Source organism: Bradysia coprophila (genome assembly GCF_014529535.1).
Source record: "Bradysia coprophila strain Holo2 chromosome X unlocalized genomic scaffold, BU_Bcop_v1 contig_173, whole genome shotgun sequence".
Lineage (NCBI taxonomy): Eukaryota > Metazoa > Arthropoda > Insecta > Diptera > Sciaridae > Bradysia > Bradysia coprophila.
Genome location: NW_023503302.1, coordinates 4,815,311 through 4,843,267, shown reverse-complemented (window position 1 = coordinate 4,843,267; position 27,957 = coordinate 4,815,311). Strand labels below are relative to the sequence as shown.

The 27,957-nt window shown below is 34.6% G+C and overlaps 2 protein-coding genes and 1 long non-coding RNA gene across 3 annotated transcripts in view; 2 read left to right on the top strand and 1 right to left on the bottom strand.

Annotated features, from left to right (window-relative positions):
• The first annotated feature begins 135 nt into the window (after window positions 1-135).
• LOC119068265 lies at window positions 136-13,275 on the top strand. Its single transcript, XR_005086115.1, has 3 exons — window positions 136-270; window positions 2,572-2,576; window positions 13,266-13,275. It is a non-coding gene; the product is annotated as an uncharacterized LOC119068265 (long non-coding RNA).
• Window positions 13,276-19,452: 6,177 nt separating this feature from the next.
• On the top strand, window positions 19,453-20,798 carry LOC119068369 (odorant receptor 94a-like). Its single transcript, XM_037171937.1, has 4 exons — window positions 19,453-20,198; window positions 20,259-20,358; window positions 20,416-20,679; window positions 20,748-20,798. Exons 1-4 carry the CDS (start codon window positions 19,453-19,455, stop codon window positions 20,796-20,798), a joined length of 1,161 nt encoding a protein of 386 aa, XP_037027832.1.
• Window positions 20,799-22,238: 1,440 nt separating this feature from the next.
• Window positions 22,239-27,957, bottom strand: part of LOC119068246 (dopamine receptor 2) — a 92,015-nt gene continuing 86,296 nt past the window's right edge. Inside the window, exon 5 of the mRNA XM_037171777.1 lies at window positions 22,239-22,771. Coding sequence (XP_037027672.1) covers window positions 22,682-22,771 — 90 coding nt within the window. The 3' untranslated portion in view covers window positions 22,239-22,681. The remainder of the gene's footprint in view (window positions 22,772-27,957) is intronic.

Below are 27,957 nucleotides of genomic sequence, written 5' to 3'. Positions count from 1 at the left end.
AGTTACGAGAGACAGCCACTATCTCTGAGATTTTTTTTTCTTTAATTTCTGTGAACCTACTTGGCTTTTTCCGGTTTTTTGTAAGCTTTAAATAAAACTTAGTTTTCGTTGTATTCGTTTAACCACTGGTCAATGACCAACTCCAAGAAAAGTGAGCAGAAAAATTTAACGAAATTTCCATAAACTGCTCAGTTTCCTCAGAGCTGTTCAAACTGCTACAGCCAAATCTATTCTCTGTTGAAAGCTAACAAACTCGTGGTCGTAATTGCGGTCGTCATTGGTCTACATTTTTGAAAAAGGATTCTGGTGGAAAGGTACAATCAAAAGTATTAAGGTTCAAAAACTGCCAGTCCCTTAATCCATTCACATTATTCTGCGGTTAAGCTCGAAAATAAAAAAAATCCGTTACAGTCGAAATATAGATTTCGGGATTTTTAGAGATACCATCGTTTCTGTAATTCTCTCAATTGCCATTTGAAATTACATGCGAAATGAGAGAATACAGAAAAACGATGAAAACGATGATGCCTCTTAAAATCCCGAAATCTATGTTTCTCCGACTGTAAATTGAACCAGAGACGAGGAGAAAAGTACATTCCGTTTTGGCGGATTTGCACTTTGATTCCTATTATTTCCTATAATTCCTAATAATTTCTAAGAATTCCACGATATTTTCTGTTACTATCCAATTCATTGTCTACTTTTTAGAAACAATTTTCTAAAATTTTTCTTTCCTTTTCTTTATTCCGATAATTTTCTAAGATTTCCTCCAAATTTAAAGAAAACGAACAAAAACCGTCGAAATGTGTCGTAGCTGCCGAAGTATCCGGTAAATAATAAGAATTGAAGTAAATACTAGAAATTGAAGTTACAAGAATTGACTGGTAATACGAGAAATTGAAAGTAAATGAAAGGATCAATCAGTGAGTGAGCTGTATTTTACAAAGCGAATAGCTAGGACCGGAAACCTGCAGCGAGTGAGAAGATCAAGTTTTTTTTTTCATTCGCTTAGTTCTTTCGTTTGTCATACTTATCCGTATTTCCTTTCATTTACGTCAAATTTCTCGTATTTCCAGTCAATTCCTTGTAACTTTTCAACTTCTAGTATTTCCTTCAATTCCTCGTTTAGAGATATGATCTAAATCAATAAAGTAAACTATCAATTTCTACACTGACGGGATGACGATAAAGACTTGAGCGGTCTGCGTAATTTCCTCATACTGTATTCGAAAGATGTCAGGGTTATGATAGGAAGGCCGCGCAGCGGACTTTTTTTTCCTTTGAGGCAACATCCCATGAATTTTCATGCAAAGTATGAAATTTTTGTTCGCATATTCCAGCGCCCCATTTTACCAGCGCCCTGGACCATGGTCCAATTGGTCTCTATGAAGAAGCGCCACTGATCATTACACTCGCTCCTCTTCACTTCACTCGTTTTACGAACATTCACACATTCAAACTCGTGCAACCATGACACTATATTGTATGCCGAGCGAAAAAATTTGAAGAATCAGTACATTCGTACACTATTCAGTATGAATCAGGTACCGTATACTTCAACCAGTTCAGCTAGGATGTAATTTAAGTGTATAAGAGTATTTGAAATACTGTCATTAGAAGGCTGACACACAGTACAGTATGGACAGACGTTTTATTTATGTCGAAATACGTTTTAGAAGAGCTACAACACTCCCTAAAGTTCACCCATTTTAGTCTGAAATCGTAATTTTTCAAAGTGATGTTGCTCACTGTAGATGACATCGACAACCCACACAACCCATGTTGGCCCGTAGCTACATGAGCTCAGCTATCCAATGATACCATAGTCGACCATGTCCCTCGCCAGCCGTGGGAGAAAAACAGGTAAGAAAATTGCACTTTTCTTCTTTCGTTGAACTCCCACTGACGACACAATGGCCGGATTTTTTTTTTGATGTGGTTTTGTACTTTAGGGGTCAAGCCTCGTCTAGGCATATAAAAATAATTTCTCTAAAAATAGACCCGATTTCAGTAGGCTTTTTTTCAAAAGAATCTTTCACACTGCCTTCCAGGAGGAATCAGGTTCCCGATATATAAGTCAACCAGTCAAGAATGAAGCAGTGAATAAAAGTATTTGTAGTTATGCTTGCGTTTCAGTGAGCATCTCTCACTGAGGCAACATCGCTGCACTTAAAGTCTTTTGAAAATATGTTTGAAGGTAGAAAAACGATTTTTGGTTTTTCAATTTAACATTTATTGTTCGTGTGGAAAATTCAGTCTGTTAGGTTTCTGTTGTTAGGATCTCGTAGGTAAATTTAGGTAGGGAGAAAGGTCGAAAATAGGTGTATTAATACCCTGCAAATTTTCAAGCATTTGTTCGTGTACTTTTTTGTACTTTTTCGTCGATTTTTTTTGGCTCTGGTATTCGTCAAACTTTTTCCATAACATTACCCATAACATGGTGTGTCACACTTGATGAGAACTTCTTCTACTCTTTTTGTGTATATGTTCTTTACCCCAAACCCTGCACTATGAACCGAAAACAATAAAGAAAACTGCATCCATTGACACTGATACACAGAATTGATATAGCTACTGTTTTTGTTATTTATTACAAACTGGCCTGGTGTTCTAATTTAATAGACAGAACACATTGTCATCATTAATTAAAAATGATGTTGGTAATGCAAATTTTATTAGCAAGAATTTATATATAGTGAATTATGCATGGCGGCGTGACAAAGAATCAAATCGCCATTCACATCAAATCATTAAAGTTCAAAGCAAAACAGAAAAAAAATGTTTTTAGCGGAACTTTATAAGGTAAACCTGATAAAACGGAGCTACTACCTAAGAAAACTGCATCGAACACAGGGCATCGCCTGATTAACAAGATATTGCAATCAAACAGTTTTACAAGTGCCATTATGTTGACACACTTGACTAAGAGGCATATGTAAGGAATAATTTGCCCTCTTCAAGAATTATCTAAAAAAAAATCTTACATCAACCCAGACCGCATCCACATTCCACAAAGCAACAACGAACATCCAGCGACTATCCATCGCCATTTACGTGTACACTTTGAGTGAATTTATAAGCGAAAGGGTTGAACAGTTTTCCTTAGTGATGTTTCTTCATATATGTCTATCCATTGTTATTATTACAAACATTTAGAGAGCCATTTCATATGAACGTCCCCTAGAGACTGTCGAGCTGGAGATGCTAGAGCAAACGTTACGTTGTAGCTCAACTAGCATCATATAAAACTTTCCGTTTGTTTCTTTCAAGATTCTACTAACAGTCTGAAAACAGATTCAAGTTTTTCGTATGTACCGACCTAACGTGCTTCGTTCTGTCAATTTGTAAGCGGATTTCACTTCATATCTCACCTGCATTTAGACCACAAACTAATCGGAATAATACAAACTAATACAAAATCTCTTTTATGTCCCCCGGGCCGACCTAAGACCATAACTCTTTTATTCTTTCATCTGGCAGGAACTGTCTGTTTGACGAGACATCTAAATTCATAAGAAGCCGTCACGTTATTCTATTCAGTTTTTTAATTCTTTAAATCTGCTATAACCTTCACGTTTCCCTTTCATGTCGTGATGGCAATTGCGTAAGACCAGAGATGGGAAATTACCGGTAATTTATTTATTGTCGGTAATATTACGTAATATTACGTAACATTGGGTAATATTACCGAAATCTTAAATTACCAATATTACCGATGTTTCGGTAATATTACGTAATTTACTAATACAAAATTGTAACAATTCGATATTTTACTATCAGACTCATGCGAAAGTTGAATATTATTCAGCAATATGTCCTTTGCGAAAATTATCCTTTATACGGTGGACTATTTTCTGTTCATTTTTCGTGAATTTTACGTGAAACTCAACTTTCGCATGTGTCACACGGTAAACCAGTACCTTCGATACTGCTACATAATTGATTGCTTATGAAACAACTTTGTGATACTCGGAAACTCACTCGTGTGTTTTTGAGCAACTTGTTTGATAACCAAACTCGTATTCGGCTAGTTGAAGAAGGGGTACACGAGTCGAAAGACTTGGAAGCAATTGTGTTACGTTATCACGCTAGATTGTATGTCGCTACCACAATATTCAACGATGGCAGTGCCGGAAACTCGGTCTTTTAGGATACGAAATTTGAAATGAAATTTCGTTTGCTAACAAGTTTCAGTTTTCGATCTAAGCCCGTGTTCGTATGAAGTAACAGAAGACCGAGTTGCCGACGGCGTCATTCAATGACAACTCTGAAAGAAATCGTAAAAATCCACACTCTTTTAATTATCAATTTCGGTTGAAGCTCATTCAAATGTGTATACTACTCGACTGTTTTTGAACAAGTTGTTTAACTAGGCTGAACTAGGCCTAACTAAAACAAAATTATACTATTAAATACACTTGAATTTGCTAAAAACGAGTAATTTTTGTTGAAAATGATTAAAATTTACAATATGTTAACTGATTTTTGGTAATATTACGTAACTTACGTAATATTACCGAGGCTTTAAATTACCAATATTACCGAGCTTCGGGTAATATTACGTAATTTTACGTAATATTACCGGGTAATATTACACGGTAATATTACGGGCCCATCTCTGCGTAAGACCCCCTTAGTACATTTTTGATGTTGATGTGAAACATTTCCTAATAAAAATACATAAAACGAATACATAACCAATTTAGAGGGATTTACGCCCCTTCCTTGAGTGCATTCGTCTCGACTGCTTCTGCCGGATTTACGTTTACCACGTTGTGTCACTATAGAAATTGAAAGCAAATGAATTACAGGTCCCTTGTCAAATCAATCACTACTCCCCAGTTTACTCTACGTTGGTGTATGAAAGAAAGTCAGAAACTTTCACTGGAAGTGTCATATTTTGTGGCTTTGCAAAATGTTTTACGTTTTGCATTTTCATTCGATGATGTCTAAATCTCCATTCAAATATACAGTCAATTATAACTACGAGCACCCCATATAACATACAGCTCTTTCATCGGATCTATCAAGACGAAACATGAGAAAAGTGGAAACCGCAAAAGAAGATAAAAGTATAATGGGTAGAGAGAGCTAAATTTCCATGTATATAAAGATGAAATAATTTGAGGTCTTTGAGCGAAATAATTTTCCTAATTCGGACTACGGTGACAATTTCTGATTTATTTCTAGATTTTTTTGTTTTGCCTTATCTGAAACGGTTGTAATATAATCTACCAATTTATGTGTTACATAAATTACATAAAATGATATATTATTCACAATTGCCCATATTCCGAGCGACTTGTAAATAGTTATACTGGGAATGTGGGAATGCTCTTCTTCTTCTTATGCTGCCTTTCTTCGCTATTTCGCTGCCCCCACTCTCTCGACCATTCTATACATTAAATAATTCGTTCCGTCCTAAAAGAAGTATAAATCCAAATTAATGGCATAGGCCATTTTATTCGCCAAGCTTTTTCTCGATTCTTTTTCAATGTTCTTATGGTTACATATAATGGCACTGGTAGTGTTTCACGAGGTATCCTTTTGTGTATACATATGAAAAGTTATAGTTCGTATCCATACGTTAAGCATAACCCACCAAATTTAGATTTGTGTTCACTTCTTTCGATTACACATCATTTTGAGTAAGAAGACTGGTAATGTTGAGGATAGACTTTTTTTTAAGTTTTACAAAATAAATTGATGATATCCAAACTGTTGTTGGCAGGTGAAAGAAAAACATTGTAAGATGCTAATGAGAAGCAATTTATAGTCAAAAAAAAAGTTTTAAATGAAAAAGCAAATATTGAAAAAATTCCCGGCGAATTTTACTGGCAAAATTTTTGGTAATCGGAAAAAGTGCGCTCAGTTCTTCGTTTTTGTTTCCACCAAACAAGACAAGTATTTTTAAGCCAGTGTTACAATAGCTCTTCATATACCGAGTACCTAGGCTGACGGAGTTATAGTGCAGTACATTTGGCTAACGACACGTTGTGGTACCCTTTCGAAACATCAAACATCAATTTGGTTTCTTTACGGTGTGGGCTGACTGATATACACATTAATTAGGTCCGCCCTTAGAGGCCTTTAGGTTTTTTGCGAAGAGTACAACACAAGGAAGGAAGGGGTCAAAAGTCGTCGTTTTTTAGCTTGCGTATTCACAGTCAGTGAAATTTAGACATGAATTTGCTTCAGCTGTTTTTCAGCTGGTCTGCAAACAAAACTGCTAACACGAATTTATACGCGTGCGTGAGTGTAACTATTTTATTCGTACGAAGATGAACCAGAACTTCGACCTGAAGCAAATTAATGTATACATTTCAGTGAAGTCGACTGTATTTGAATTATTAAAATGGACTGTTGAACGGTTGTCACCGTGTGAATTTATACTCGACAGTAGAAATCTCGACTGATTTGTTGAAATTATCCTTTTGATATTTGATGGAAAATTGTCAAATTATGCTACCGAATTGCGCAAATAAAAATATTTTTAACCGAATGCCGTCGAGCAATACCCGCCTGATCCATACGGAAAAACAAATTACCCAATGGGTGGGAACATGAAATATGGTAATAGGAATCGATTAATTATATTAGGAATTTTCCACTGCGGTATGTGGTCGAGATGCCCATGAAAAAGAAAATGCTGGTGGTTTTGGAAAGGATAGACAAATTAAATCCTAAACCCTCGATTTAACTCTTTTTCATTTTGTATCGATTTCCAATTTTATAAACAATTTACGAAATTTATTTCCATTCCGCGAAGGATACACATCTATATAATCGAGGCAGTTTATATAATAACAATGAACAAATCCTGAATTTGATCAACAAGCCTTCGACGATTCTTAACTGTTTTTAGCCACAGAGGAAAAAAAATATGGAAAATTTATTGCGGTTTATTTATATACAACCAAAACTACATTACCAGTCCCGCAAAATTTAAGCTGTTTTGGTGACTCGGCATAAATTTACTTGAAAAATGAACTTCTCGTCATTTCTGAATGTGTTTCAAATTTCGTTTCACTTCCTAAAGCCATACGCCAAAAGTATTCTTGCTCAATTTGTGCTGAAGAATAGCATCGATCCGAATAATTTTCATTGCCTGAGCTACATTTTTCACAGTTTCTATACAAAAAATAAAACGTTTGTTGTTGTCGTCTAGTTGCGATTCTAAATTAAAATTTGATGTGTCATAATGTAGACCTAATTGAGTAAGGGTTCAAGGGTCATTGGTAAATTATCTCCTCACTATGTCAAGGTCTAAAGAAAAAAAATTATTTTCATAATATTGTAGCTATTCACCATAGCATTAAACGAACATAAAAACAGTGACTTTCGCTAGAATAGTTATAGTCGCTAGAACAGTGACAGTCGCTAGTCCTCCTGGACCTCCTATTACAAAATTTTCACTTCAAATTTTGAATGTTTTTACAAAATTTCCAGACCGTGTATTTCCCGAGTTAACATTTAATTGTGATGACAGTGTTACGTATTTTATGAATGATCCGCAAGTAATACAAATTCTGAAATGTTTGTATCATTGAGCCACCCGACAAAACAGTGTAGCTACAGCTATAGTATTTTCGCCCATTTCCGAAAACTTAATGTTGATGTTGTTAATGTTTCTTCCAAATTAATTGTCGACACTTCAGCAGCTAAACTCTAAAACCATTTTTAGCATTTCTGACACTTTAACTTTATAAAGAGCGTTGCATCTCAAAAGAAAAACTATTCATAAATGCAATTACAAAATGAGCTCATGTGCTGGGTGGTGCATTTCTAATTTTTAATTTGTCACATTTTGAACAAAACATTCTGTAGTGTCGTCGAACTTTAAAGATAAAGTGTCACGCCACATTTCCTCCCCAAAAAACTTCCTTTAAAATTGCTTTAGTTTCGGAAGTTCAAAATCAAGTTTTATGGAAGAAAAAAATTTCATTCAGAAAAATGTAGCATTTTCCGCCCGATATTTCAGACAACAAACAACTATATCTTGGTGAACGCGGTATCAATTTCAATTTGTTGTCTCGCACTAATGAAGTATTGGTTTGTAGTTTTATGTACTTGTAACTTGTTGCTTGGCAGCTTTCAATTAATAATTAAACGAACAATCGAACATGCACCCACGTTTTTAAATTGCACTCTACCCAGGCCACCGAGATACTATCAAGTTTCCACATTTTAGATTTTATTTATCGTTTTCTATCGTTTTATGTCAAGAGTAGTGGCATGGGATTTGGATGCAAGTGCACGTATTCGCAATATTTTACAAATCGTTGAACGTTTTTGCGGGTAAATTACAGTGCTATCTTTTTGTTAAGGAAGATAGACGACGACGCGTCGGCAGTCGAGTAATATATTTAATAGGGTGGGTCGATTTTTCCCACTTTAAAATCCACATCCAGCGGCTTGTGTAGCAGGAAGAAACAACACTTGTGATATCATTACTTTTTCGTTTCCGCACACTTTTGAGTACAACGCTTGCATTTGAAAATCTGATTTTTGAATGGAAAATCGATTTGTCAAACGAACTTTAGCCATCAGTGTGATACACAAAAGTGTGCGGAAACAAAAAAGTAATGCGATGCCACAAGCTTCAGAAGTCTCTGGATTTGTATTTTAAAGTTGGTAAAATCGACCCACCCTAATATTTATTTAATCATTTTTGTAAAAAAAAAATCAGTAACTGGTATTGTCTAATCTGCACAGTAGATTAACGGATTAATAAACTCTCCAAGCGACCCAGTCATAATAGATAATAATTGTTTATGGGGTAAGACCAATTCTTAAGAAATTATTTTCTCAACATTTTCTTTGACCTAGCATATAACACCGAGCGAGCGACGCGAAGAAATGTGTTTTTTTTTCACTTCCATTTACTGGAGCGAAGAAAATTTGTGTGAAACGAACGTATCGTTTGGGAGATTTATATGCAATTACGACATTACAACAATTAAAAATGGAAACTGGTAGACGTTTCTTTTTTAATTGTTTGATATTAAGACGGAGACGTAAATGGAGTGACCGAGATTCCAGCTTTTCACTTATTCACGCCGTGAGTGAGCTTCACAAACTATGAAAGTATCGTGAATGAACCTTATATGCAACGATGCATTTGGCTTGGCTTTCACATTTTTGATTTGAATTGTAAGTGGACTCACTTTTTTGGTAACATTTTTCTTATAAAAATGCGTCACCTAGAACTATATCCAACGCCACTTCAAACAAAAGTGCCAAAATTTGTTTGATACACTGTCCCGTTTCAGTACTCTATTTAGGGTACCAGTCATGCTTGAAGTGCGTGTTTTAAATGTGATTCAGCGATTTTATTTACAGCGAGTAAACTAATTCTGTGTGCATATCTAGCAACAGCTGGTTTTGTATCAGCTGGTGAACATTGCACGTTTATTTACTTTTCATTTTTCTTGTTGTACTTTTCATGTGCTACGGGTAACCATCGATAAATGCAGATCGTACTAACAATGAAGTAGACATCAGCTAAAAGAAAACCAGCTGTTCCAAAATGCTATGAATCCTTTCAACCTTTCGATTTGTTACATTTTGAAGACTTCAGTATTTCTAACTATTATCTTAGATTCTTCTGACAAAAAGAAGGAGTTGAAAATCTCTCCTGTTCCAGGTAACTTTGTCTCCAGATAATCTGCATTATCGACTACGGCAGTATCTTTTGTGTGGAGTGCAATATCTGTGACAGCTATTGTAGGTTAATTGAAGACAAAGTTACCTGCTACAAGTGAGATTTTCAATCTACTGAGTTTATATAGTGTAATTCTACAGTTTAGACTAAGTCCCACACTGTTTGAAGTGAAAGCACAATTTTCTGATTTTAACTCGTCAACATTAATGTCTTTCTAAATTTTCTTCCGACTATATGCAAGGCTGATGTGTCCTAGTTTTCCTTTTCAGCTAACTGAAAAAAGATAAACAAAAATGTGTTACTCTTTTTATCGTTATAGTGCCTGTATAAGTAAATAACGTAAACCAGTCACGTTTAACCAGCATGTTTTTTTAATTGACCCGCCTCGTCTTTAACCAAGTAAAGAGGTGGAAAAGATGACATACATTTTTCGACGTCTGTTTTTTTTACTTCTTCTCTTTCATAGCAAAATTTGTATATTCAAATAATGTCTGAGCGCCCGAATATCAAAAATAGTAGGCATGTTGTAGTATACAATTTTTTTTTGTAGATGGGGGAAAGGAGGGGGATAATAAAGCTTTAACATGGATCGTGAGTATTTCGTATATAAAAGCTTTGTGTTACGTGTCTTTCTGTTTTACCTTTTTTTCTTCAAATTAATGGCCTTTTATTTCTATTAGGGTTAGCAGTATATATACAAGGCAGAAAAAGTAAATGTTAATTGAATGGAAATGATTTCGTTTTAGACGAGGTGGAATTAATTTTTGTACAAGAGCTCATTTATAGAAGTTGAACGAACAGATAAATGAAGTTATTAATATAAAAATGATGGCGATGAATCGAATTTATGTGTGTGTGTAATTATCTGTTTTTAATTGATGAACAGGAAAGGTCCGATAACGGTCACAATAAAGAAATATGAAAAGCTGTAATCGGAGCAACAACCGGACGACATATACAAATTCCTCATTTGATTGCGGAATTTGAGAAGATTTTGTCTGACTGATGAACGACAGTGATTGACGACACTGGAACAATTCTCACGTACTACTTAACCAAAATGCTTTTCTGAGAAACCGGGTTGGTAGCTTTCTACGCAACACTAACCGTATGATAGATAAATTTCTCAAACGCAATAAACATATTCTGATTCGTATACAGGAAAGGTCAATCAAATTTCAACCGAAATTTGCTTCAGCTGATTAACACATACAAACAAAAGTGGCAATGTATGTTTAAACGGTTCTACCACTACCACTCGTATTCGTGTACTGTTAAATCACACTCGTAACCAGTTTTGTTTGTATGAATGAACTAGCTGAAGCAAACTTATGCTAAAATTTTATTGCCCTTTCTGTACATTTTTGTACGAAGGTCTGATAACATCAAAAAAGTCGTTGGGGTAGTCGTGTTGAAAAGGCCATGAAATTGTCTTTGCTAAATCCTTTCCATTTGTTAGAACAGTGTTCGTGGTTGTTTCAATAAAATCGAGCGGTCCATCTCAATCATCTAACAAAACGGTCATTCTGTATACAACCGACCTGGCCTCTATGAAATGATTTGTTTGCGCTCTAATTCTGTATTATGAACGACTGATTATGCCTGGCTGTTTTAAGCTGCATAAAACTGTGTTTCAATTTTGTGAATTTGTAATTGAATTCGTTCCATTTCGAATCGACAATAACCGAATAGTGGAAAACCAAATAGTCAGAGCCAATTTCTAGCTTGTGTACTCACACCTCTTCGTAAATTTTAAATGTTTTTCAGCCCTCCGGTAAAGACTTTCAGTCAGTGCTGGTACATGGCTTATACGTGCTAGGTGTTGAGTAGTAAAATTTGTATTTTTAGACCCGTACGAAGTTCCTCGGTCTTATAAGTCTACTACAACGTTTATAACACGTCCAGTTCGAATACCTGAGTAAGAACAATAGGTTTGCGGTAATCCAGAGACACCAAATTGGTCGATTGAGTACAGATAATGAAAGCTTGTGACCACACCAGTCAGGGTTTTTTTTTTGGTCAAAAATCGGATCTGAAGATTAGAAGTTAGGATGAGTGTGAACTCGGCTGTTCAGCTGTACAGTAAATACGAAAAAATGGAAAATTCAGACAAGAGCGAAGTTTACGGTCTGAACGATGCGACGTGGAAGTTCCGTTTTTTTTGCCTAACTTCGACTGGGTCCTGGTTCAAAACGTCCTCTTATTATTGGTCCAGTAAATTTTTAGATTTCTTATCTCTGTTTATATAGAACGAAAGCCTTTTTGAAATGCTTTGAATCAAACAAAAAAACTAAGCTTTTCTAGCAGTCAACGTTTCGAATGTTTAAATGTTGAACCGCATGTGGCAAGACTATCACTATTCAATGCAGTTCGAATACAATTAACAGATCGAACTCTCAATACACAGAGATACTTTTGTTTAACATTAACAGGAAATCGTATTTCTGAATGAAATCACTAAATCAGATTTTTATGCTGATGTTCAGTTCGTAACGCATCACAGACACAGAGACCGACATCATTGGGATATGGGATGCTGTGCAAAAGATTTAAATTTCAATAAACAGCAATATATTACATGAAATGTTGGGAAAATATCGAACCGCATGTAATTTATGTGCAACCAAAACTTCTACTTCCACATATCCATACGTACATACATATATATAAGTAAGTGCAATTCCAATATATAATTTCAATAAATTACATATAACAAGGTCTGGAATAAGTTCATACGACCAGTGATTCCACGAGTGGTACTTATTTAATATATATATATATATATATATATATAGAGAAAAGTAGAAGAAATGGAATTTTTTATTCGAATGAAAAGTGGTTGTTGTTTTTGTTTCGTTTTTGATATCGTTGAGCTGTACTTTGCCTGAAAATGAAAAATGCACAACGGTTGAGTGAGGCAACTCCACACGGCAAATTATGTTGCTGACTAGTATCTATTTGTATCGTGTATAGTCGCTGAAATAGTAGATTAGAGAGTATTCGAAAGGAAGACATATAATTATGAACAACGACAATTGTTTCTGCGAATTACATTAAATTCTGAGAGAACACTAACGATCACTTGAATGTGCGACAGGGTAATCCTGAAACGACATGGGATTTGAAAAAGGATTGTTATGTTACATTATAATGTTTTTGAAGCAAATTGGCGGAAACACTTACAAAAATCGTAGGAGATAATGACGAAGTATCAGACATTAATAGAAAAACAAAAAATCGGGGATGATCAAGGATAAGGCCCAAGGAAATTCCATGAAAGATGTCTAGGTCTTATACATCAATATTCTTTGTTTAACAAATTAAAATCTAGATTTCTTTACAACGAACTTAGCACAATCTAGGCTTTTATTTGTTGAACAAAATTTGTATGGAAACAATTTTTTAAACCATAATCGGAAAATCTGTTGTATTTCACTTTCCTGTGAGTGTAATTTGGTTTGTCTCTGGTTGTCAGGCTTCCAGAATTATATTGAGTGATTCTTTTGAATTTTGACTGACCGAAATCGGCGCTATTTATTTCGGCACTTTTTTATATATGTCTAGTTAGGCCTTGATGCCTAGGCCCGAAAACCAGTCTCAGATATTTTTGATCTTCCATACCTGGCTGGTTGTAAGTGGCCCAAGTCGAACAATGGGGCTTCGTAGACCGGATTTCATTTCTGTAAGGTGGTGAGGACACGGGCGTGTATGGGCTCGTTTGAAAGCTGACGTCGAGTACTACCGGGGCAAATATTAACTTCAAAAAATTTGATGATAAACGGCCGAAAATATGACCTCCGGAAAATTTCTAAGAATCTAGAGAAGCTCGGCCAACTTTTGATGAGACTGTGACCTCACTAATGCAATTATTTGATTGAATTATTACTTATTATGAATGTGGAGGACCCATATTTAGTAGTTTGGCACGTGACTATGTAACAGATGAAACTGTGTGTTTCACTCCGCCAAACTACGAAATATGCGTATCACTTTGAAGCTGAGGGCCTCCACATTCATAATAAGCAATAATTTAATCAAATAATTGCATTAGTGAGGTCACAGCACTCATCACAGTTCACCGAGGCTACATCGATTTTGAGAAATTTTCCGGAATTTTATGAAGTTAATATTTGCCCCAGGAGTTTTCGACCTCAGCTTTCCAGCGAACCCATACACACCCGTGTCCTCGCCACCTCACGGAAATGAAATCCGGGCTACGAAGCCCCATTTTTCGACTTTTGGCCACTTACAACCAGCCAAAAATATCTGAGACTGGTTTTGGGGCCTAGGCACCAATGCCTAACTAGACATTTATATAAAACAGGGCCGGAATAAATAGCGCCGATTCGGTCAGTCGAAATTCAAAAGAATCCCTCATTTGGTAACGAAATATTTAAACCCGAAACAGTAACAGTCTAAAAACAACCAATTTTAAGAATTTTGGCTGAATTTTTTTAGGCAGCACTTACGTACCTAGTTACTGCCTTGATTGGTCGAATACTCTATGGGTCTGTGGCACTTTTATCAATTTTAAACCGCTTCGGTAAGAAATTTTTAGTTTTTTTTTGCTTATTTTATACATAATATGTCTGTAAAATCCGTTGATCAATAAGAAACTTCGATTCACAAATTTTCCCGAATTTACCTACATTTTTCTCAAAATTGTATTTTGGGAAAATTAAAGAAAAGCTTGGAAAATGTTTTCCCAAAAATAGTCTATATATATATTCACAGTCATTTGTTGAACCGAGGCGAAGCCGAAGTAAATAAATATACGAACAAGTGACTTTCAAATTCGATAAAGGAGACTTTTGTTTAATGAAGTGTTGAATGAAAGAAATATTTGCTCGATCCGTTTGCTTTGTAGCCTTTAATCTGTTTTACATAAAATTATAATTACTGCAGCTACAGGCTACAGTGCTCTATATTTATAACAACCGAGTTATTATTAGGTACGTTTCGTATTTTATTTAAAAGTAATTCAGCGCTCACTTCCGCAGCTTATAGGAAAGTTTCACGTCAGAAAATATTAATTTGTATTTTGAAATCAGACGTGCCTTCATGTAACCCATTCTCAATTAATGGTTAGTTCTGTGGTGCAAGTTTTCCCCTAATTTAGACGGTAACATCTATTGATTATCTGCCATTTGGATTTTTATTTTCAAATTGTTTGTGGGATGGATAATAACATTTGAGGCACATGAATTATCTACAGTATACGAAAGTAGTTTGCCTTTTTTCCACTGAATAAAATTCACGTGACAGAATATTTAACACTCAATCGGATGTTTGACCGTGCAAAAAAAACGTTCTTCTTAACTTCCAATAATTTAATTGCATTTATTGAATGACAAATTAAGTGGAAGCAGAACAGAATCAATATCAACATTCAAATTATTTGAAATTATTTAATGGCAAGCAAATTTGAATTGGGTACAAATTCATCGAAATATACGATATAATGCCAAGGGGTTACAGACTCTGGGAAATGGTGGCACTCTTCTACGAGAAAATATCATACAAAAGGTGTGTGAAATGCTTGAGGAACTGTGTCACATCGGTGACCCCTCATACGTTTTCTGCGAAATAGATCCAGAAATGTTTGAATTCTGAATTTCATTTTACGTTTACCAATAAAACGGTAGTAGGTACTGGTACATGTTCGTTCATATATGCAATGCAGTAGGGTGTGTCGATTTTTCAAAAGTTTTCAACACTTTTTCTAAGGTATCGAATGAACTGATTGCTTACATATTGGTACTAAGTAATAATTGTAAATGGAAATAAGAAAATTGCGTTAGCAAATTGTGTTATGGTTCCCACAAATACAGGACTCTATTTGGCAGCTGTCATAAATAGCACTTTTGCTTGAAGTGCGTTGTTGTGACACAAATATTTGTGCTGACACAAAATTTTTGTTTGTTTCAGTTTCAGTAAATTTTTGTGTCAGTGGTTAGTAAAAAAATTGTCACGATCTGAAAAATGGCTTCCAATGAATTATAATATAGGTTGTCTTTTCCTGAACCATCTTGTCTGGATGAAATTTCGTTCCTTTGGATTTTGTATATAAATCAGCGTAGACAATGAAGATGCAAAAAACATTTTTGAATATTGACACACCCTAGTATGCAGTTTGCTATATACCATATCAACTGTTATTATACATATATTTCACCGAAATCTAATTCCTCTGACTGACGGCACATAAAGTTCAAAATTCAACATTTTATCTAAAATTAGCGTATATAATAAAACAAGCAAACAGCATTAACATTTGATAACATTTAAAGTGAATTTGATTTAATTGACAATTTAAATATTTACTTTGGGAATTGGGAAATTGGGAAATTATGTTTCGTTTCTGTTGCTAACGCAAAACACAACCGAAACATATTTTTACCATTTGAATAAATTTCGAGTCGGTGGACGTTGTCTGCATCAGTGACCTTTTTCAAAAAAATTTCTTAGACTTTTGAAATCAGAAAGAATTCGTTTGCATCGTTTAGAAACTGGGATTAACAGTAGACGTACCACATATCGGATTTTCTTACTTCTAGTGTTACATTTGACGTTTGTTCGGCACGTATGTGTACACATAACAGCAACAGTCAGTAACATTTCAATTACAAATTGCATTGTACTTTTACTCATCGTGATACGAGATATCAAATTATTTCACGTGTGAAGTATAACGCTTCACTTTACGAGCGAGGGAAAAGGTTTTCACTAGTGAGGGAATAGCCACATTACCTCACTAGTAAAGTAAAGTCTTTTAACCTAAATTACAAGCCAATAGACAATAGTTGCAACGTTTAAACATTGCAGGAATTAAATTTTTTAGTGAAATTACAAATCTAGGAAGGAAAAGAGCAGCTAATTCAACACAATCACATTGTCTTTGATTTTTAGTCCAAGACAATATGTACAAGTGAAAAAGAAAAGCCAATTAGAATACTATTCTGAGCATCTATTTGACATAGGAAAGCATTTTTCCCTGCCAGAGAGTGCTATGCCTTCGCCCAAAATATGATGCAAATAATTATTTTCTTCGTTGAAAATTTATGAAGACAAGAACTTGTCGTCTTTAAAGTAAACTCATTATGCTTATAATGTCGCATAACAAACAATCACATGCACACTAAACAAAAGCGATCAAAAGGCTTCGCCCGTATAAAATGATAGTAATGAGAAATGCACAGTATAAGAAGAAATCGATGAAAATAGCAGGATGAGTAAACGTTCCTCAATAACGAAAATGTGACTCGAGAAAACTATGTTTACAATACTTGGGAGATAAACCCCTCAGGGAGATGACATCCATTTTGTATGAGAAAGTACCATCGTTTGCAACAAGTATCTCTTAATTATTTGAAAATACGAAACTTGACATCTAAATTGTTGTCTGGGTTATTCTTGATGACTTAATCGACCCTTTAGAAAGTCATCAATGTGTACCAGAGAAAATCATATTTGAAGTCACAGCAATAATGGCAAAGGAGTAAACAAACCAAAACAAAAAAATCTAAATGCCATCGTCGTTCACATTTTACTTATTCATAAATAGTCACACAGCTGGTAGCAACTGTGAAAGCTTCCATCGGTCAAAGGCGCTGAATTTAGAAAAGACCGGCACTGTTTATCTTGCATTTAATATTATGAATATTGTGAGCTCGGTCGACTTTTCCGTCAGACGACATTAATAATAAAAGAGTTCTGTATATATGCCAACCATTTTGACATCACATCACAACATGAACATTCACGAAAGTAGTTTCATTTTCCAGGAGGGATTATGGAGCTTTAGCTTGTTCGTTCAGTCTTGTAAACACACCATTGTGTTGTAGTTGTTCGTGTTGTTCGAAATTACAGTGTATGTAGCTGGGATGCAATATGTTTACAATTAGGTAAAGAGAAATAAATGGAATCGAAAACAATGTTGCTTCTGCAGAAGAACGTGAAGCTTTCTTGGAAAGAAAATTTTCGATAAAAAATTCAAATCGTTTGAAACGAAAATAGCGTTTAATTTTCACGTTAACACAAGGAGCAGCTTCACTACAAAAAAATCCAACAGAAGAAAAAAAAATTGAAAAATAAAATATTTAAGGTAAGTGGAACACGAAGACGTCTATTCCACTTATCTGAAATTATTATCGCAAATATACGGTAAAATGGTAACGGCATTATGAAAGCGTAAAATATCATCCAACATTTCTTATATGGTCTTCTCCCACCACCTACGGTTAAACCATCTGAAATGTGCTTAAACAAATACGTTTCGTTATCTAAAGTGAATGTTTTTATGGGGAAATGATGAAGAAGAAGAAAAAAAAGCTCCGTATACTCGTATAATCCCACTAGTGCATTAATAACTGCAAGGTATCTTCTATTGTACAACGGACAAGATTTATAACATTCATTGTCGTTTTGTGTGAAAAATTAACAGAGACGAACTGGATGTTGAGAATGTACAAAAAAGATTTTTTTTTCAATTTGCAGAACAGTAATCTCACGGGAATGTTAGTCTCTCGTTCACAGGAAGTTGAGTCTCTCGCTTACAGGAAGGTTAGTCTTTCGTTTACCAGGAAGGTTAGACTCTCGTTTACAGGAAGCTTAGTTTTTCGATTTCAGAAAGGCTAATCAGTCAGATTAGTTTCTCGTTTAAAGGAAGATGAGTTTCCTCGTTTACAGAGGGTAAGTGTCTCGTTTACAGGAAGTTGAGTCTTTTTTTACAGTCAAATTAGTCTTTCGTTTATTAAAAAAGGCAAAAAAAGCAAAAACATCACAAAAAAGCTAAATCTGAATAAAAGAAAATTGTTATTAGAGAACTGCCGTCAGACAATTACTATTCTTTAGATCCAAACAATTTCTATTGTTCTCAAACAAGTTAAGTTTCTTAAATCACCGCAGAGAATTCAACAGTTTCTACTAAAATTTTGCCTCAAAATAAAACCGAACTTCAGTTTATTCTCGAAAAATAGACGGCAGAGTGTGTATTGATTGATATTTTTAACATCACCACACAACAAGATCAAAGCGTTTGCCTATGCATTAGAGGGAATTTTTCCAGAAAGAATTTAGGTCTCCCAAGGACTACGAATAGCGACAGAAATCTTTAAAAAAAATATTTTTCCACTAGTACAAAGGCAGTAATGTAAAATTTTCGGGATTTGGGTTATTCCATCTGAACAATTTTCTTGGAAATATTATTTGGTTATATCACATTATTTCTACTAATTCGTATCCACAGCTCGTACAGCTTGTGATAAATGTAAAACATGAATGAATGTGATCTGAAAATAACTATTGTTGGTCGTCATAGTTCGCTGACGTCGAAAAATTGGGTATGTTTCGAAACTTTGAAATTTTAAATCTCGACGGATAATCGTTCATATTTTACCCTAATAAATACTTTGGATTGAAATACTGAGACGTGAGATAATAAGTTCTTCAATAAACAATAAAAAATATTCGAGAAATGAATACGGAGGTAATATGGAACGAATAGAATGACATTGAGAAGAAATCGATACAATGTCTCCGATGCAAATCAATAAAATTGATCAAAGCAAATAACTTGACAGCAAACGTAAAGACTAGTAATTTAAATAATTTTTTTAATGTAATATAGACATACCCGTATGTTCCAACCCGTTTGTTAACTGAATGACTTAATAAAATGTTTCACAAATAAAAAATAGACATAAAGGGACACGTTCATGCAATGATTTCTAACCACGTCTGGTTAGTGCTGTTTTTATTTTCAAATGAGTTGCAAGTAGGGCCTGACCATGTATTCCACGGAGATTCACAAAGGAATAACTCTGTTGATCTCATTATTTTATTTCATTGGCATTTGGCACCGTGGAGATAGACCTACAGCCAGAGAACTAAAAACGAAAATATTCTACAGCATTTATCATCCACTTTTTATCATATCAATAGTCGTTGGAGGGGCTTCTGGAACGAAAAGCATAGATGCCATTATATTCTTAGCGGAAACATCACTTGCCGTTGCAGTTCTAACGATCAAATTTTGGCTTTTAATATGGAAACAGAACGAAATTCGCGTTTTACTGAATCGAGTTTGTGAATTCACCATTCGGAATGATGATGACTACGTCACTTATAATGCAAAATTAAAAGGATTCATAAAATTTGTGATGATATTTTTGGTCGCTGTAATTGTGAATGCTGTTTTGGTGTCGCTAGGTGTTCCGATTATTACGAGCGAAAATAGTTTGTTTCTCGAAATTGGATTTCCTTTGGATTGGAAAAATAGTGAAGCTGCACTCGGCATTGCAACCATTTTCATTTTAAGTGAACTGATTTTGTCGGCCATCGCTATCAATTTCTCTGTAATAATTTGGTATTTACTGTTAACGTGCTCTTTGAGATATGATGTGATGGGAAGTGAGCTGACGAATATGGGACGAGCAAGTGAAGAAACGATTGAGAATATGACGGAAAGGGATGCTCACCGAAATTTCTTTGAAGAATTAAAAGCAGTAATAGATGCATATCGTCACTTAAGGGAGTATTTAACCGTATAATCAAACCATGGATAAGTTTCAAACTTTAAATTTTTGCTTCCCAGTTTGACATCGGAATTGGGATCCTATTTCTCTAATATAATATTCGTACAATTCAGCACCAGTGGCCTATGTATTTGCGGATCTGTTTATTGTCTAGCTTTTGTAAGAATTGAAACTGGCGCAAATGAGAATTGTTTTTATTTGTTCGATTCATTGTAGGATGTCGGTGATAGTCTACTGGAAAGTCTTATACACATTGTAATGTTCTTTTATTTTACGTCCGACCTGTTTATGATCACGTACTTTGGCAATGAGATTATGCTTTCAAGCGATAGTCTCTCCTACAGTTTGTTTGAATCGAATTGGATCGAGCAACCGCAATCAACCAAAAAATGTGTCATCATTTTTGGTGAATATGTGAAGCAGCCACAGATACTGCTGATTGCCAAATTGTACCCACTAACTTTGGAGACATTTACAAAGGTTTGCTTGCAACAATGCAACACGTGGATCTGTTTAGACAATTTTTTCACCGTTGGCATTCATTACAGATTATGAATTCAGCTTACAGCATGTTCAACATTTCGAAAAATTTTAAATGAGGAGGAGATGACTAAAAGCACTAAAAGGCTTAACCTCCGATTATATTATGCATAAATTATGTTAGAGCATCCAGACAAGTTATTTTTAACCGACGCAAAGCATGATTCTAAACCTCTAAAATTACAGTCGCCAATAAAAAAAAATAATCACGAAATCGCGGATCCATATCTTAGCCTGTCAAAAATATAGTTCTAGCAACTCAAACTAATTTGTTCTTATCGGAGCTGTAACCGGCCTTAGTCAAGTTTTTAGCGGCTGAAAGTGAGTGTGCTATCATTATGACAAAAGTAATTTCATAAAATATCTAAGCATTTTTGAGCCAACTTTCTGTTTACGTTTCTACTTCGAAACGATTGAAATAACAGTACGAAATTAACGTTAAATTGAATAAATATATCGTTGTTTTATCATTGTAGAATGTTACCTATGTAAATTAGAATAATAAATTACGACAGTGCACGCAAAGCATAGCATGTCCGAGGTTCCAAATTTTTATTTTGACAGGCCATAACGTCCCCTCCCGTCAAAATAAAAATTTGGAACCTCGGACGTAATGTACAAATATGGTTTTGAAGTTGGTGCGTAAACTTGCATTCAAACTCTGGATAAAAGGTTAAAAGGTCGAGTCTACCACTGATTATAGACCTTGGCTTCGCCTCCGATTCACAAAATTCACATGTGAACCTGCCGGTTGAACTTTTTATGTCAATCTATGTACGCAACTATTACGTCTGTACTTAAATGAAGCCTGCAATCAATTTTCAAAAATACTTTTTTGTCACTGACACGTAGAAATATTCAAAATATAAGTTTAAATTTTGGATCGATCTGTACCCCCTGATTTTGAAAAGCCACTGTAGAAAATATTATATTGAAGAAAAAAAAATCAGCTGAAAACTCTTAAAAGTTTCCTAAATACTAAAATCTAAAACCTTATACCGTCAATTTTCAGTTGAACACTATATATAATATGAATACACTATAGTTTCGGTTTGAAAACTAAAGGACAGCTAAGATTGCTAGAGTGCATTACGTGGAACATGCCAACCAAATTTTTGGCATAAATTGTGAATTTGGTGCAGCTTTTGGAATGTGTTAAAATTAAAATTGGGGCTTTGTGGAATGTGAATTTGTTAGACAGATTTTTGACTAGTAACTACTTGAACGAATATAATATCACCTAGATCCGGTCCCGTTTTGGTAATGTGTAGTGGATAACGATTTTCGGAATCTCAAATTAATATGATATGAACATTTACATGAACTTTCAATGATTCCGAAACGTTTCACTTATATACCCATACCGTACCGTTCAAACTTCGCCCACATTTATAAGCATGTATAAGGAGTTTTAAAATTTGATCCTATGAGTAAAGTCCAAAACTAGTCATAGTTTGCCTACTACAGGGAGTGGTTTAGAATATACAACATCAACATATAAAGTGGTGAGAATTAGGTAAATTGCGAGAAAATTACAATAGTGAAACTTTAGTAGAGATAGGGTGATATGTGCCAATGTTGCTTGCAAATTGGACTGGTTAATTTATTGGATTTTATTGGTTTTCTTTGGTACATACCTGACGGCTGGAAGATTCTATTTCGATGGGTAATATCAAGAAAAATATTACATGAAGTGTGTTTCGGTTAAGTTTCGTTAATAAAAGCAAATCGAGTTAACTTCACTATGATACATATAAACAGTCTCCATAAATGGATTTTCTTTTTCTTTTTTAAAACAAGGCTGAACTTATTATATATAACAATATGTTGCGTGTCGTCATCATTTCATCAGTGTTTTAGTATGTTTCAAAAAATGATTATCACCGCGCAATTTAAACTTTCATCTTTTTGTGGTTGCGAGAGAGTTTATTTAGCTGGACTATTATATGTATGTCTGTTCGCACGAATTTTGTCGAACTTGTTGAATGCCATGTAAGGAACACGTTGAATAACATCTCCTTGATGCGAATCTCTGTAAAATAATATTTGAAAAAATAAACAAAAATTCAAAATTATTGATTAAATGTCACGAAACAAACAAATTAAACAAATTTCTGACAAAACAATATATAACAGTAACCGGAATTGGTAGTACCCGATGGGGATGTGGCAATTGTTGATTCGTTAAGACATTTCTTAACTTTTTCGAAATAGATTTTCGAAAGTCGCCCATGAAGATCACATGGAACCGATTAAGCAAAGTGTTTTGAATGGATAATTTCTGCCCGTCGTTCCCCATGAAGAAAGTGCGTAATTTCTGAATGACTAATTAGAACTTGGCGAAGACAATTCAATATTAAATTGTTGAGCTCTTCTAGTGGTCCGATAAGAGTCATTCAAATAGTAAGCTCTATAATTAGACAAAAGCGTGCTAATATTTCACTTAATGTATGAAAATAGGCGTGCAAAGGGTCTTAAAAAAACGTATTTTTAGCGTACGCACCTTTTGTATTAATATAGTGGACTCTGCTTAATAAAGCTAGGACATTTAGCAAACGAACAGTTACAGCCCTCTAAAGAATGAAAGGAAAAAGCTTTGAACAATGTCTTTCAATTTGTTCGTGACCTTCTTCTCGACCTGACCTGATCGGTTAATAGAGATGATGTCTTCTATCTAAAATCGCCACAATATCATCGTCGATAAAAGTAACGAAAAGTTAAAGGAAAATTAATTAAATAATTTAGAAATGCAAACGAAAAAAAAGCTTTCAATTAAAATCCAGAATCTCAAGTTATGTGTGAACCGCCATTGGTTGTCACCTCTTAGAATTAAACAGGCGCAATTTTTTGGATTCGAAAAAATCATTAATTTTTAAGTACATTGCCTACATCTACAACATTGAAGTTTTTATTCACGGTGCCCCTCAACAAAAATAAAGTTTTACGAAAAGATACCCACAAGTTTATTACAAATTTAAATTTCAATTCAATTGGATCATATCCTTCCCCATACATAAATTTTCATATCAAGAATTTTCCATGTAAAATACTCGTAGATCAGTGCCAATCTCGTTGGCCAAAATGAAGGTTTTTTAAAGGGGCATCCACAGAGTTACTGCAGAAATGAAACGGGGGATACACAAGGAGTTCAAACCAGGTATCAGTTGAATCCAATCACATCTTCTTTTTTTTGAACATTAGCGAGTGTCCTATGGTGAATTGAACTTGGCGAATTGAACTAGGACTTGCAATGGAATAAAACCTCGTTAACCGATTTATTTGGCTAGCTCTTTATGTAACTGAGTATAAAATGGTAAAGATTGATGTTAGGATTTGATTTAAGTGTCTACTCTTAGGAAAGTATGTAATTAGCTGTTGTAGCCGCTAGTGCTACAGTTTAATCATGAGACTCATTCATATCGGACCCGTCAAGTGAACCAACTGCATTGCTCCGACAAACATCCCGCTTTGATGCAATCGATGATGGAATACAACAGGTTCTGTGGTGGCCTTCGACACCTGACGAGCATAAAGTCTTTCAGATACAGAGTCAAGTTTGACGTCATGAAAGTCAGTGATCGAAAATACAGTGTGATATCGCCTTATGTTTTCCTTAACTGATTCGAAATTTAGTGCTGCCTTTGTGATGATTATTTTTTGTGATATTTGTTTTTTATGTAACCTTCTAGTCCCTTAATTATCCGAATTAATTTAATTAATTTATCTATTTTGTTTTTCTTTGACAAATCTCTTTAAGAGGATTGATCTATCGACCTAAATGTATTTATCTTTGTATGTATATGTATAAATCATCATTCGTATCCTACACACGTCAGTCGAGGGATGATAATAAAAGAATTAAAAAAAAAAGTGCTCGAAGCGTTTTTACTTTGTCGATTTTGAGTTTGTGTGAAATCCATGTCATATTATGCAGTAGTTGGTATCAAACAGATTCTTTTCCGGAATGCTTCGTGATTGAAGAAGGCTTGAGACCCTGAGGGGTGACGCGATACTTGGACTAAGCGGGACTAAATTAGATTAGTCCTTTTCGGGGTGATGCACTTGAATCTCAAACGATTTAGTTCAAGAAGTATAACACTCTCGGTTGAACTATTACACTTAAAAGTGATAAGCCTACCTAATTGGATAGAATTTCAACATGAAGAGCAGAAGACCAAAAGTCAATGAATTCATAAAATTTAATGCGAACAATAGCATGTGGAAGGTATCATTGGAAATATGATATTTCAAAGTCTAAGTACACTTTTCTGTTCTTTATTATTCCCGAAGTTCCAAATTATAACGACAATATGACTATAACTTTTTCAACGATTAAGATGGAAAGTAGGCGCAACTGCCTACACAATTTCCCGAGAAAACACTCTCGTTCGAAATGTACTTTAATGTGAAACTAAATGCTCATTCAAAATGTACTGTATTCGTGATAAACGGTTTTTTTTATTTATCTTCTTCATTTAATAATAATTTGCGTATAGTCTTAATGGTCCCGTTTTTTGATGCAACTTAATGTAAAAATTGTGTAGTGCTTACCGCCCCGTATAATTTTTGGAATATTATTTCTCTCATTAATATTTAATTGCTGGAAAATAACACTGATGGTCTGAGCTTTTTTCTTCATTTCGCGTTTTTCGTTATTCATATAAAAATTCATAACTTCCATAAACTTACATTTTCTTATATTTCATAACATATCGTCCACTTATTGTTATGCATAAAATTGCAAACAAAAGTTTTATTTGTTACCGTTTTTTCCCCTTCTTTTCGTAAAGTAAACAAGATACAAAAAAGTTATTTCATTTCATTCATTCATTCATCGCTATTAACATTTTCGTATCGTTAATGCAAGAAACAACTCATCTACTGAGAAAATGAATCATCAACTGAACGAAGAAGAGAAGAAGAAAAATGCTAATTGTAACTTTAAATGAGTTTTATGCTTCCAGTGTACGTACCTCTATTATATACTACTACAATACTTAACAGCTAGACAATCTTAACAATTAACTGAAATATATGTTTTATGTACAAGTTTTTCCTCTTCTGTGCAAGATTCACACCTGAAAAATGAAGCGTCAGACGACTTAAATCGAATTTACGTACTTCATTTCTGAGAGACAGTGAGGATAACTTTAGTTATTTATGCACCAAGTGTTTTGGGCCCAAGTGGTCAAGACATTAGGCCGAAGAGCAGCATATAAGTCATGGAACAAACTACTATTAATTTGCACACGTGCGCGTAGCAGCGTCGAAGTAGCCGAAGCAAATTTATGTTAAAATTTCACTGCCACTCACTGTGAAAAATATCAACAATTTCCCACGAATTGCGTTATTAAAATCAGTGAAATCAGTGAGCACAGGGGACATACTCGATTTTCATCCGAAATTTGAGTACAAAATCTCAGCACTATTATTTTCCCTCACGTGTAGGTCGTCGCACACCCGTAACCCTTACATTTTGAGAAATTTTCTGTTTCTGAATCTTCTCGCTGAGAATTCGATTGGCGTTGATTCAAAAATTGCCATCGGTACCAGCGCTAAATTATTGAATCAGATTTTTTCCCTACATATAATCAGGAGAGGCACAATAAAAGCTGTAGATTTAGATTTAGAGAAACTTAAAGACTAAAGCTATGACATCAGTACCAGTTCGAACGATTCTAATTTTGTCCATCTTGTGGATCGACATTAGTTCAAAATACATACAATGAATTACGCTTCATTCTTCAGTGCCATTCTGTTCCCAACTTTTCTCGAGTCTCGAGCCTCTCGTGTATCTACCTGTAACGGTTGACTTTACGCACTTTAATCCCTAGCTTTTAGAATGGATATGAATATTTTTCTCTACAAATACAGTTTCTGTGCGCTTCATTCAGATGTTTTATTTAATGTAAAATTTGAAATTTCGATGAAAAAAACTCTGTCCTTGAGACCTGAACTTCAGTACATTTCATTTCAATTATTTTACTCTTATTATTCGGAAATGCAAACTCATTCAGATTGAAAGAAGATGCTTAAGATTCAACACATCATAAATTATTGGACTTTCAGACACGAGGTTGATCTAAAGTGATGAATCTTGGGATTCATACAGTTTTGACCATTGAAAAATGTTGCATTCTCAAATGCCTTCGAGAGGCCTGACGGCTGTTAACAATTTTTCAGTGTGCAGAAATAAATTTGTCCCACAACATTTTATACTGCATCTTCTGAGCCATCGGACACAGAAGATATCTTCTGATTTTTGAAAAATTGAAGACAATTCTAAGACTAAAGCGATGCAGCTGGAAAAGCTGTAGAACACCTTAACTTCCAATTTTACCTTGTACAAATACGATCCCTGATCATGGAGGGAAATATATGTAAAGGGTGTAAATGGCAATTCAGACAGGACAATAAATGACATTGAACATTGAGCTTAAAAAAATTCTTTTAGTGTATAAATCGTAGTGTGAGAAATTGTTTTTCTCGTACTCATTTCTTGGATGAAATTGCCTTGCACGTGATAACATTAGAAACAGACAGGAAAGTGTTCGCTTCCGCCATTGAATTGCATAAAATATTTAAAACAGCAAAGAAAAACGAAACGAAATTTCGATTTAATACGAGAAGAAAAAAGCGAAATAAAAAAGAACAAAACGTAAATCCGTGAAACAGAAATTTATTCCTTTTTATTCTAATGCTGGAAAAAAAGGATAACTGGATAATCTCTGATTTCTCTCTACGAACTTTTGTATTATATTGGGGGGTATATATATGAATGTGTATTACACATTGAGTATATATATGCCAAGCTCATGCTTGAAAGGTGGCGGTGGTTGGAATCGTATACACGGTGTACGGTTGTGTACAATTCGTTATACTCGTAACACACAAAACGAGTTCATTATCTAATCACAATATGAACACGCTGTATAGGTGGCCCACTTATTTTTTGATTTCCGTCTGCTTGTGTTGAAATCGTTTATGGCCAATTAACCATACAGTCTTTTTTTCGGTTGCCGCCGTGTGCGACGATGGAATGGTGAGGTTTTTCCTTCTTTCTTTCTTTTATATTTATTTTATGGAAGACAAATTGTTTTGTGGTAATTTCATAATATTTCCACCGAAGTGCCACTTTTACGTATTGTATAAATTCTAACATGAAAATTAGATTCAGGAGCGATGATTAAATCCGAAAATGTTGTAAATAAATCAAAT